The sequence below is a fragment of the Melopsittacus undulatus genome, chromosome 10 (assembly GCF_012275295.1).
Source record: "Melopsittacus undulatus isolate bMelUnd1 chromosome 10, bMelUnd1.mat.Z, whole genome shotgun sequence".
Classification (NCBI taxonomy): Eukaryota; Metazoa; Chordata; class Aves; order Psittaciformes; family Psittaculidae; genus Melopsittacus; species Melopsittacus undulatus.
The window spans coordinates 16002924-16015864 of NC_047536.1; the positions used below are offsets into that span (position 1 = coordinate 16002924).

At 45.1% G+C, this 12941-nt stretch overlaps 1 protein-coding gene across 2 annotated transcripts in view; it reads right to left on the reverse strand.

Annotated features, from left to right (window-relative positions):
- The window catches only part of KLHL3 (kelch like family member 3), a 55185-nt gene that overhangs the window by 8245 nt on the left and 33999 nt on the right, over positions 1-12941 (reverse strand). For both annotated transcript variants that reach the window (XM_005147243.3, XM_034066715.1), the window contains 4 exons: positions 10369-10531; positions 7422-7531; positions 2616-2732; positions 1583-1732 (listed from right to left, as the gene is read on the reverse strand). In XM_005147243.3, coding sequence (XP_005147300.2) covers positions 1583-1732; positions 2616-2732; positions 7422-7531; positions 10369-10531 — 540 coding nt within the window. The remainder of the gene's footprint in view (positions 1-1582; positions 1733-2615; positions 2733-7421; positions 7532-10368; positions 10532-12941) is intronic.

Here is a 12941-nt window from a genome sequence, read left to right on the forward strand (position 1 = left end):
CAACCCTCCATGGCTATCAAGAAGGAGCATTTGCTCCCCTTAGCACATCAGGAGGAGCAAACACTGCTCAAGACAATCTGTTTTTTTACAAGGCCAATAAGCCAGAAGCAAGATAACAGGGCTTTAGATATAGTCAAAGAGTAGATGGGAAACTGGCTTTAGCCTCTGCAAGGCAGCTGTGAGTAGCTGAGGGGATAAAAGATTGTCACTTGAGATCACCCGGGGAACAAGCTCAACTCCAGTCTGGGCTGTTGTAAAGCACAGAGCTAGACAGCAATTTGAAGCATGTGAAGAGCCTGAAAATGGCAGCTGTTTGATCTACAACGATGAGAACATGACATTAGGAAGCAAAGTGAGTCTAAATTAGCAGCCTGACTATGAGTTGTGTAACAGCCTTCCATGGAAAGCTGCAGAGCTTCACATGATTACAGAATTAATGCTAATCCCTCACCAGCAGGACCAACAGACCAGATGAAAGTCTCTCAGTAACAGGATTGCTGGAAGATCATCACCTTCTCTTTCTTTACAGCTAAAAAGAAGGGAGAAGAGACCTGCAGAAGGTTTGGGTTTGTACTCATAGGTCGTGCTGTAGACGTTGAGAACCTCTGAACTCATTGGTTCACTGTTTGCTTTATTCTTAGTTACTTTAGTCCTTGAACAAGGATCACAACAGCCCTTCATGATACCCCCAAAGCTATGTTCTACCAACTTCATCTCAGCACCAGCAAGCAGAAAGCAGAAAAAACATGCCAACACACTGCAGAAGCACAATTTCTTGACGGACAGTCCAACATCTAAACATCTTAACAGCCCCTCATAGCACAGATCTCATACACTATCTCACAAACCCAGGCTCCTATAATCTGTGCTTAGAAAAACAATACACTGTGGTTTTGATGTCTTACAATCTCCAAAATGCTTATTAATAACTTCAGCAACAGTCTGTTGAGGGACACTCTGCCAAACTGTGTTTATGTCTGGGGCACAGGGAAAACAGCTTCTGTTGTCATTTTTAATTCACTAATAAAGCAGTGGACAGAGCATCACACACGTGCAGAGTCATTGCAGGGAATAACAAGGATTATTTATTCAGTAGCTGCTTTGAGTCTATTAAAATCTGCTTCAGACTTCATGTCCACGGGGGTCTGGGTGCTGTTGTTTCCTGCTTTCCTGGCTTCTGATTATGCATACGGGAAAAGAAAAGACACCTACCATGACCCTCCTCAGCAGGGCTCCACAGCAGTGCTACAAGCCAGCAGAAACCTCGAGCAACCCTTTGAACACTACAGGTAGCTGCCCCCTGCCACTCCATGGGTCAGTGACTCCCAAGCCACTCACAAAACCAGCTGTGGCTGACAACGTGTTTCAGGATCAGAGATCTTGCTTCTCCTGAGGCTTTAACTCAGTTCATCCAACAAAATTATGTATCCTTGGTGGGCACAGGCAGTACCAGAAGAGGCAGTAAAACATTTCAAAGGATTACCACGGAGTCAGTGAGATGTAAGAATGCCAGCTCCTTTCAAAGACAGAAAATGCCACCAGTAACAGTGTGAGGTGACAGAGAGCAACAAACCCATTTTACCTTTGGCAGGCTAACGGGAGTCCTCGGCTTTGTTCTGGGATTCTTGATCAGTTGCCTTTGATCCAGAGGAAGCAAATGATATTTCATGGCCTCGATAAGGAAGTCTTTACAGGTATTGTTATTCTTGATTAAAGCTTCTTCTTCAACTGTCTGAGAACATGCACACACATGAAAGATCATTTAAACTGAAGTACCCGGTGGCACAGGTCACAAGGAGACTTCCACCTCTTCCCAAAGAAACACAAGCAGTAACATCCAAGCTTCAGTATCACTCACAAGTAGCAATGCTCCCTCAGTTTTACCACCCTTTGCCAAACATTTATCTCAGCAGAGGAGAATTCACCAGGAATCTGGGTACAAAAATAGGGAATTTCTTTTATTTGAGCCAGAATTTTTAAGGAGAGGCAATCTTTTACTTAATCAGAACATATTGATGAGAGGAAAAACAACACAATGAGTTCATTTTATTTCACCCCTACTGGTTGTTTAGACACATGATAAAAGAACAGCAGAAGAGCCTGTACACCAACCCCTTCTTTGCGGATTCGCAGCTCATTATTAAGGTCCAGATCCCAGGAATTCACTTGCCAAGAACAATCTCTAAGTCCGACTACATCAGTGAGCATCTCCCCTGCCACTCACACAACCCACCTCTATGCACAGAACGCATCTTAAGCCAAAATTAGCACACAATGTGTTTTCATCAAGCTAAATTTACCTGTGCAGTAGGGGGAAAACTGCTCAGGAAACCGCACCAGCTTGGTGCCGAATCCCAAAATATTAACTTTTAAATGCTTCTACCAGGAGAAGCAGGAGCTGCACTCTCAGCACTGCCTGCCAGAGCACAGGTCACATTCACTACAAGGTTTCTGCATATATACACTGCTTTCAGAGTTCACCCAGTTTTCCTTTTATTCTTCTGTTTATTGACTCAGCGGCATGCTGAATTACCTATCTCAGACACAAACAGCCAAGCTATTGATCGGGGAGCTACCAGCAGCTTAAGTGCAAGTATTAGACTTATTAGACTAACCTGTACGAGATAATCTCGGGGCAAAAGGGGCAGGCGAACATGCTCCATCAGTTTAGCCATGTGTTCTAAGCGAGATTCCTTCTCATAGTTTATCCAAGAAATAACCGCTTCAAAGACCTACACAGATAAAGCACAATTAAACAGAGAAGAGAGAACCGGCTGCACAGTCACCTACCCAAACCCAGAAGCATTGAGATTTTAAGTTATCAAGGGAAGGAGGTGCAAGATCTCTATCAAACAGATGGAAAAGTCATGACTATGCCCAGAGCACAAGCACCACAGCAGCGAAGGGGTGAGCTGACCATGAGTATTAATAAGCAACTTCATATCTGGACTTGCTGCACCACTCTCAAAGTTAAGTGTGTGTCCAGGACAATCATATACCTCTTGGACATTAGTACTGGAAGGCAGCCAGGAAACTTAATGGGCCTGTTGACATTTGCACTGGACATTATTCATTAAATCAGCCACAACAATTACTCCTGATAACAGAGAGCTCCCCTCCCAAAGGAGTCTGGCCACATGGTAAAACACTACACTCATCATCATGTTTAATCACTGCACCAGCTTTGTCCCCCTACCCAACACCCAAGAAGCCTTCAGGACAAGTTCACCATGCTCAGAAAAGCCCCTGCCTCTGGGCTGGATGCATTTCACTGCTAAAAATACTCAGGAAACAAGGGCATGCTGGAGTTCTGGTCTGAACCAAAATGTAGCTGTACTCCCAGATCCAACCGGTTGAGATAAGCATCCGAACTTGGGCTCCCGTGACCATGAACAACTCCATGCAGTAGGAGCCACGCAGAGCCCTGTGCAGTGAACAGACAGAAGTGTCCTACATGGGCTCCTGCATGAATATGCATGTGTTTATGTAACTATGAGCCTCACTCCTTCCAGAAGAAAAGCCTAAAACCATCACTGGGAGCAGGAAAGGCTTCCTAAAACATCCAGCGAGGCAAGGAGAGGGGCTGGGGCAGCCTTGATGCTGCACAACAGGATCTGGATCATTGCACTGGGGTTTCCCCATAAAGAATGAAATTCTAACCCTTAACTCATACCAAGAGGCAAAATTCCCTCCCCAAGGGCTCTCACTGTCTGCTTACTGGTGGGGGGCTGAACACAGCCCACTCCTGTAGGACCCCCAAAAGCATCACTGGCTCTTCAACCCCAGCACACTCAGAAAGCGCCCTTGGTTCAGCATCCTTCTAGATCAGGCCAATATGCACAGGTATTTTTCCACTTTCTTTCCATCTCTCCTATCCCTCCCCAAGAAATCATTTTGGTTGGTCCAAGGTCACTAATTTGACAAAATCAACCAGAACTGAGGGCACCATTTCTTGGTCCCCATTTGCTGCTGGCAAATGCAGTCTGCAGGAGGCAGCATCCTCCCACAAAGGACAGGCTGAACAGAAAGGGGTTTCTTCCTCTTAGGCTGCACTATACACTTTAAAGAAGCAGTAAAGCACCAGCTTCATTTCCTATGCCAACAAACGCTCCTGCTGAACTGTTTGAAATTCAGGACACTGCGATGAGCAACAGGGATCTGTGTAATCAAACCCCAGCAACTGCAGAGGAAAATAACTACTGCAGAACCTATTCTAAAATGAAAACAAACAAACCATTTCACTTTGGCTACAAGGCATTTAAAGTAGAAACCCCATTGTTGTGAGATTTTTAATTGCAGATTAGTGTGGAAGGAGCATAAAACCCATGTTCAGCCAGCAAACAGGCTTTTCTTTAACCTCTTCTGCACAAATGCTGAGCCACAGAACAGGGCACAGGACTGGGATGTACCCAGTTACAGACCAAGATGACATGGAACAAGTCTTAAAGGAAGGTAAAGCAAATGTGCACAAGGAATAAACTGTTTTCTCAGTGCTGGAGGCTGCTTCTGAGTTAGGCACACACTGATGTTACCCGGCTAAAAATAACACAGATTTGTGAAAAAATCAGATTCTGGCACCTTCCATTGGCTCCAATTCCTAATTTTATGAGAAAGGGGTGGAAAAACTCTTAATCCAAGACAGCAACATGTCTATTTAAAGGCCACATCTGTTTCCACTACTGCTGTGCCCACTTCAGACACCAAGCAGCTGCTGCTCCCTCAGGACATGGGGTTTTCCAGCCATGCAAGACCCGCTGCCAGGCTGGGATGGGAGGAAGCAGCTTCCCACCTGGCGTCATTGAGAGGCATGGGCTGGGTTAGTGCCTGGCACCTGCTTGGGTGCAGCAGCAGTCGCAAGCTTGGGAGAAGCAGCTTTCCCACTCTGTGGAAACTTAAAAGCCTGGAATACCCCCTTTCTGCACAACACTTAAGCAAACAGCAAGGGCAGATGTTGTCCCAGTGTCTTCAGCCAAAAATCCAGCTGTTAGATACTCCCAGGAGGACTAAACTGTGCATCAGCTTCTACAGCATGAGACAATGAGTCAATTGCTGGAGTCTGTGTTAAATCCCCAATCCAAATATCCCAACGCTTTTAAAAATGTCTTTTGTCACTGTACTCAGTTGGCAGGAGCCCTTTCCCAAGGGCTGAAGTCCTTCCTTTTCACACATCATTAACAAATATGAATAAACATCATTTTTTGTAGTTTTTCCTTGCTTGCATACACTGCAATAATGAACAAGCCTCTTAGGTCAGGTGCAGAAAGCACTGATAAAGCTGTCTTCAAAGTACTCATCTAGAGCAAAAAGAGCAGGCAGGCACCAAAATAGACCTGTGCCCTGGGCTGAAAGGGCCTGTGCAGCTGCAGAGGCTGGCAACAGCAAGGGGGAGAGAAAGGAGGATAACCTTTGAGTAACAGGGAAATGTCATCATTTCACAATTAACATGGATTGCTGTGGTAGCAGAGTTTTTGCAGTCCTGATGGACTCAGGATACAATTTGTGCAGATAAAGAATATACGTTATCAGGCCAATTGTTATTAGTTGAGGGTGGCAGAGGAAGGGGAGAACACACAAGCTCTTGGGCACATAAGGCTTAAAGCATTTTAAGGGCAATACTTCCTTCTGTGGCCTTGCTGCCTTCTGGTCCTGGCAGGACTCAGCTATAGCACTTCCCAGTGACCCAGAGATGACAACACTTTGGCTCACAGGGTGCAGCACATGTGAGGGACATGGCAAGGACAGGAACAAGAAAGCCTCTTGTGGAATCTGGCTGTGGCAATTTAGCTCTCAGATGTTTGAAGTATGTATCTATGTACATCGTGCTGCTTAAAATAGCTGTCTATCCATCACATGTGCACATGTATACACATAGATATGTGTATGTGTATATGTATAGATATACAGACACACGTACACCTTTATACCTATTTATTTTTTATAATCTATAGCATACACTAGCAGATAGGAAGAATAAAGGTCAGGGAAACTGCTTGTCTCTTGTGCAGCTAAAATAAAACAGCATCCTATGATTCTGCCCTCAATTTTCAGCACTTCTTTGGACTCCAGCATGTATTTCATATTTATGTTCCAATCCCATTCTCTGCCTCTCTCCTGTTATTCCTATCTGTTGTTTTGAACGTGCAGCTTTATGCTTACATTTCCTTCCAGAGCCTTGCATTCTCAGCTTTTACAATCAGCTAAAGAAATAGTGGGTTTGATTGTATAAAGCTCAGATGAAGGAGGGGGTACTTCGATTTCTCTGGGCACAAGGCCAATAAAAGCTTTTTAACAATGCTGCACAGCACTGGGAAGACTGGTTACCAAACCTGCACTTCCCTTTGCAGGCTGCTTGGCTCATGCAGAGTGATTCTGCTTTGAGTTCATGCCATTTGATTTTTCCCTTTTTGGTCCTGCCTCTGTGGCACCTCACAGCACCCTACCAACACATACACCAGTGGAAGCACACTCCTGAAGGCTCTGACTTTGCTGGACCAGGATGTGAATGAAGCATCACTGCACTTGCCCTTCATGTAGCGTGGGTTTTCTGGCAAGCTTTGTGGTCCTTATGGGCCCAAGCATCCTCTTGCCTGCTCCCAAATGGGCTGAGCAGGATGGGTGCACACACTATCAAGCACACCCAGGTCCAGCCTCATCCCACAGGCATCCAACAAGGGTCCTGAAGTTACAAGCCCCATAATCCTCAAGCTCTCCTGTAGCCTCCTGCAAGTGTCCATCTCCTCACAGTGACAATTTGGAGGTGAGCTGAAGGACTCGAGGCACACACCTCCTCTCCCACAAACCTGCTACAGGTCATGCAAGAAGCCCACTGAAGAGAAAGGGGCTGGACCTGGTGGTCACCAAGTGCCGTAACCACTGGTCACCCTCCTTCCCAGGACTACAGGCTACCCAAGGTGTGCTGAATGTTTCAACCACAAAATAACATCAAACTGTGCCCTTTTTCTTCTATCTTCCATTAAAAATACTGATGATGCTAGAAAAATGTTTCCTTCCTTCCCTCTTGGTTGGCCTCCTTTAGTTCTGTCTGATATGCAACAGAAGCCAATATCACTCCCTGGCCTAATGAAATTCACCTCTTTGGGGGGTTTTACAGCAGGTAACAAGAGATTTACACAAGAGCAGATGGGAGGTTCCTAGTTTTCCAGAGAGGGAAGGTATTCTGTTCTGGCCCCCAGGGCTTTTGGAAGTGATACAGATCTGAAAATCATTACTTCCTGCAAAGAACAAGCAAGTGAAGGTCATTTTTATGTGGATTTAGGATTCACATTATTTTTAGTTTTCCTTTCCATGCAGTCTGTTGGAAAATGGCCCCTAAAGAGCTTAACATGAGAACAGTTCCTGCTGTAAGATCTAGAAACATTCAGGCATTCTTACATGGAGCATTGCTATACAATTTACTGTACCTTTTCTTCAGAGGAGACTGTGAGCTTGTCACTTGATATTAAACTGCAAACCTGGTCCAGACTAAGGCTAAGGAATTCTTCTCCCAGCATCACCTCAGGGAAGTGCTGCTCTGTTCAACAAACGAGAAGGGGGAAGAGAAAATTATAATGAAGTCCATATTCCCAGTCAACAGAAGGATTACAGCATTCAGAGAGCTGCTGCTGTCACAGCTCTGAGCACCAGAGACAAGCAACACGCTGCGGCTGCCTGGTGGAACAGAAACACAAAACAGCCTCAGAGCAGGTTAAAATGGGATGTTATTGCAAGTAACACAAGCCCCATGAGACATTTTCACAAATGACACTAGATGGGAAGTGAGCTTTCTGTAAAGCCACCAAGGACCTTCCAAGTACCTTTGCAAAGTGACAAATAGGATTTAGAAGTGGTAGTTGAGACGATGCCTTTCTGAAGTAGCGCATAACCTGGCCACATTGAAATTCAGTTCTTGCCCACTTCAATGAGTTAAACAGAATTAGACCTGCTCAAACCTGGATGAGAGACTCCAGGTCTTTGATATTTGTAGGTATTCAAAAGAAAGCCCATCTTTAACATGAATTAGCCGAAGTTTGGTGCATACACTCGGCAGCAAAGAGTGAAGGATCCCAAGGTACCCCGCTAAATCAGCATAGGATCACTATCTCTCTCCTTCCACCTTTTACTTCTTTCCCTCAAATGTGTAAATTCAACCTTTCTCCTTCTCCAAACCCCCAGCACCCATCCTCCCCAGCATCTCTTCCTTTCTCCCTTCCAATCCCTTTTTCCTTCCAAATCCCTACATGCTGTAACTTTGAGAGCCACAAAATACACATCACTACTTATAATCCCAAACTGAGAGAATTATGACTGATTGCAATACAGGGCCAAAAAGGCTCATCAAGTCTGGCAAGCTTCCCATCTAGCCAAAGGGCACTAGGAAAGAATTGCTTCTAAAAAGTGATTTCTAGGTTAAAAAGAAAAATCACTGTTAGGCAGTTGCAGTCAGTTTTAGCTCTGCAAGAATGTGTTACATATACGCACCAATTTAATCTCACCTGCCACTAGCTGAGTCGCATTTATCTTTGGTTGAAATACAGAAACAAGAATCTCAGACACACTGTCTGAAAATGCTTTTCTAAAGCTTTAATCCTTCAGCTTCAAGAAGCTCAGGCTCATTTATCCAAAGAGCTCCCTCAGCAGCAAGATCTGCCTCTACTTTTCACATCTGCAGAGTCTTTAGCCTGCCAAAAAAGCAGCACCACAGGGACACAAGCTGGCATGAGAGGAGCTCTTTGGAGATCACACCTGAACAACTCCTCACCAACGCTGGTGCTGAGGGCACCAACCATGAACCCCACTTGGTCAGATGGGAGCCAAGACACCACAGCTAAGCCAAAGGCTCTGACTGAAAATAGCAGTATCTGGATAAAGTTGAACACTCTCTTATGCTGGAAATAAGACCTAAGGAAGTCTTCTGGCCTGAAGTGTTTGAGAAGCAGGAAATGCTCCCCACACAGTAAAGCTGGATGCACTCTGACTTCTGGACACAATCTCCTATTCATTCTGGACTAGCATCTGGCAGTAGAAAGACATTTGATCTCTTGTTATTAGTTGGAAGCAAGTAAAAATATTTACTGATTTTAATACAGTAATTGTGCCTGCATCGAGAAGGCTCCTCCACCTCCTCAAGTTATCCAGTGACCAGAACTAGGCATTTTTCAAGATGCTGAGCTCATGCACACATGGACCCTTGAGCATGGGGACTTCTGTCTTGGTTAAACTCTGTTACATAAACAACAGTGAAAAGAATTTTAATGGCATTTTTATTAATGGAGTTCCATTAACATTACATGGGCTGTTGTACTAAAGCGGGACTTACGAAGGCCAATAAAACAACAAAGCAGACTTTCTAATTGCCAAACAACCAAATAAATATACAGTGAATGCACTGCTTGTTGGGTTAAAGATTAAACAGGGCCTACAAGCAAGGATAATGAGATATTACAAGCAAGCCTTTATACAATTAACCATTCCTTCCAGGGTACCTTTTCCTCCAGGGGATAATACAGCCTGAGAAGCTGAAAAGGTTTTACTTTTATGTGCAGCAGAATAGGGGAGGACTTGGTGGGTGTGTTTTTATTCCACTGAGCCTACTTATGGTCCCATTAAGGGCAAAACTGGACCAAGAAACACGCTGCAGGTGCTTGGGGACTGCAGGTGTATCTTTCCCTATTCAAATAGACAGAAAAGCAGAAAACAAACCAGCTTCTCCCAAGCAGAGGTCAAGGGCAGCTGTGCCAGAGGAGACTGGGAAGTGCTGGGAATTAAGAGCATGAGGCTGCTTGGAAGGGCTTTGTATTTACAACAGAGGAGAAATGCTGAAAGCCACTGTCTGCATGTACTTACTCCAGACAAGCACATCCACTCTCAAGGAAACAAGAACCTATCCAACCCTGGAGTAAGTGGCCATTGCTCCACAGATCAGAGGCTCAGACTATAGGGAAATTTTAGCTGAGTGCTCTCACTTCCAGGTGGGATTTCACTCTGTCCAATGCCATTTACTCCTAGAATGCACAAATCCCCAGCACTGCCTACTTTTCTCAGAAGGAGGGCACCAGCATGCCAACATTGTTGTTGAACAGGCAGCCAAAGAGCTTACTAGGAACATACTAGGGAACTATTTTGTGGGCTGGGATCCAGAGGATCAGTGGGTTTTTTATCTCCTGAGGTGTTCCCATGCGACCAAACCACATTCCACAACTTGCAGCATCACAGAAAGCTACAAGTCTACAACCCAATAAAGAATTCCCTTCCCTGTTCTCATAGGAGAAGCATGAAGGAACCAACCAGAATGTGCTGATCCTGCTCAGCCTACAAGCTGTTGTACCTAGAAGCAGGTTTAACTCAATAAACAGATGACCCTCCCCTCACCTGCGTAGGCATTTGCCTGCTGCAGCAGTTCGGTGCACGCGTGCACATCGGCAAAAGCTCGGATTCCAAGGCAGTTTGTGGGATGCAGCTGGGACTGAAGAAAATCACAGCAGTTTTTCCTGACATCCATCAATTGCAATAAACTAGCAGCTGGCAACAAAACCTGCAGAGGCAAGAAAGGGGAACGAGAGTTAGCAACAAAGAAAGCTTGATTCACAGATCGCACGAATTAGATGCAATTCCCTGTCAGATGGGGACACATCTCTGTAGGGCACAAGAAGGATGGTTAAAGTCTTAGCAGTATCCGTATGCAGAAGATCCCTATTCATGTGGAAACAGCTATCCCAGCTGGGCTAAAAGCAGAGCTCTTCTTCTCACATCTTCTCCCCACAAGACCTCGAGGCAGGTAAAGGGAGGACAAGATGCGAGCAACCATGGATGCACCTGAACTTCTGGCTTTGCTGCAAGCAGGTCCTGCACATAGATATTATAATATATATGATGCACTACCATCATATCCAAAGCCCAGAGCAGCCCAGCCCTTCTCAAAACCTTCAACTTTCTTATTTCCAATAAAACCATATTGGCTTGTGAGCAGGGTGCCCAAACTGCTGTGTAAGAGAGGGAATTCACAGCTCAAGCAGGTTTTGGTGACAGCAAAGCTTTCAGGGGCCAACTATTCAAATCAACAGTCACCTTTTTCATTCATACTAAACACTGTGGACACTTGTGACTCATGACTGCATCTGAAAATGAGGTACTGCTTTGTATCTACAAAACTGAGTGGCAAAAAGGAAGCCAGAAGTGCATCAGGAATGTGACATCTGCGGGAAAAAAAACACCTTTGAGGTCAGTGAGCAGGGCAGGAAGTAGAAAATAGAGCTAGTCGGGATGTTACAGCCTGTGACATCAGCTACTTCCTTTCTTATGTCGTACAGCAACTGCAGACGTGTCTTATCCCAGATCTTCCATGGTTCTGGCTGCTGCACACATGTCCTTCCAACCGGGCATCTGTGCTCACCATCTGAGCACAGATATCCGGAAAATTATTCCTGACTCAAATGTCTGTTAAAGAAAACAAGCAGGTTATGAGCATTCACCTCCTGGGTCTCCATGGCAGGGAAGGGAAAAAGAGATCCCCTTCCCTGCCCCTGCTCACATGCCCCACAGCACCATTCCACATCAAGGCAGGATGCTCACAACCAAGTCCTTCCTCGGCCCCTGACTCATTCCAGCTCCAGAGCAGCTGCACAGTGTCTGACTGCTGCCAAGCAGCCACCCCAAGGGGCAGCAATAAAACCAGAAGAGAAATCAATTAATCTGGGAGCCTGTTTTGGCCAGAGCCGCTTGATGCCCCAGGGAGATTAGTGTGTGGGTTTGATCAAATCAAGATAGCAATGCTCTAGTAGTCTTGAAACCTAGCTGTGAACCACTTTCTATCTATCTGAACCACCTCTATATCAGCAGAAAGGTGAGCACTTGAGTTCTATAAGGGCTGTGGATGAAGAAATCAGATTCCCTGCAAATCATCTCTGGCCACATACCAGTCAGAGCTTCCCCTGTGCAATCCCTGTCCATCCAGCGTGCATGCCTGCAAATCCAGGAGGTTGCTTACATCAAGTGTTTTGGGATATTGCCTCTAAACCAGGCAGCTGTGATGGTATTCACCACCATCACTAACACCCATGTGCTACAGCCCCTTGGACATCCTAGTACTGCTATTACAACCTCATGCTGACTTGAGAGGGCAGCGTAGAAGAAGCCTTACACCACTGCAGTTATTAGGAAAGTGTATTATCATATAACACTTTTCAGAAGCAGGTTATAGAAATAGCTCATTGAGAGATGAGTGGATCTTCTCTTTCTTACTTCCCAGCTGAACATCTCACCACTCCTCTTGTTTTCACCAGGGAAGGCGAAAAGCAAGCAAAGGATATCCGCTAGCACGAAGTCTGTTTCCTTTAGAAATAACAAGAGGAAATGCCCTGCCTAAACATGCAGCAGGACCAGACTGCAACGCCATGAATATCCCAGCAAGTTAATCACTTGGGTCTGGATTTGGCTTTTAATATTTGAACTCCAACCGCTGTTCATGAGTTACAGGGAGCTGGCTTCTCTACCAGATTAGCACCTGCATCAAAACCCAATCAGCTTCTGAAACTATGCCAAAATGATCTGTTATTACTACTGAGATTTACTTCTTTGCTAAATAACTTATGACCAGAACCTCATCTATGGAGGGTGTATATATATATATATACATATATATTTCCCATAACCATCTAGTTCACCTGCTGTGCTCTCTTGCTCTGCAGACTGTACCAATCTCAAGTTTGACACAACATTGGCTGTGCAAACAAATGCTTTCGTGAACCTCTGATATCTCTGAACTAGAAACATCTTTCATCCAAAAGTGCTCTGAGTTGCTAGAAAGTTCATTCAATAGGCAAGGCATTAATGCTGGACTTCAGACTGGAGTTAGTTCCAGGTAACCTTAGCCAAAAGTTAACCTGCACCATTCCTCCTATGTGAAACTGGGAAAGGAGCATCCTTGCCTTGGGAGCATCCCCAAG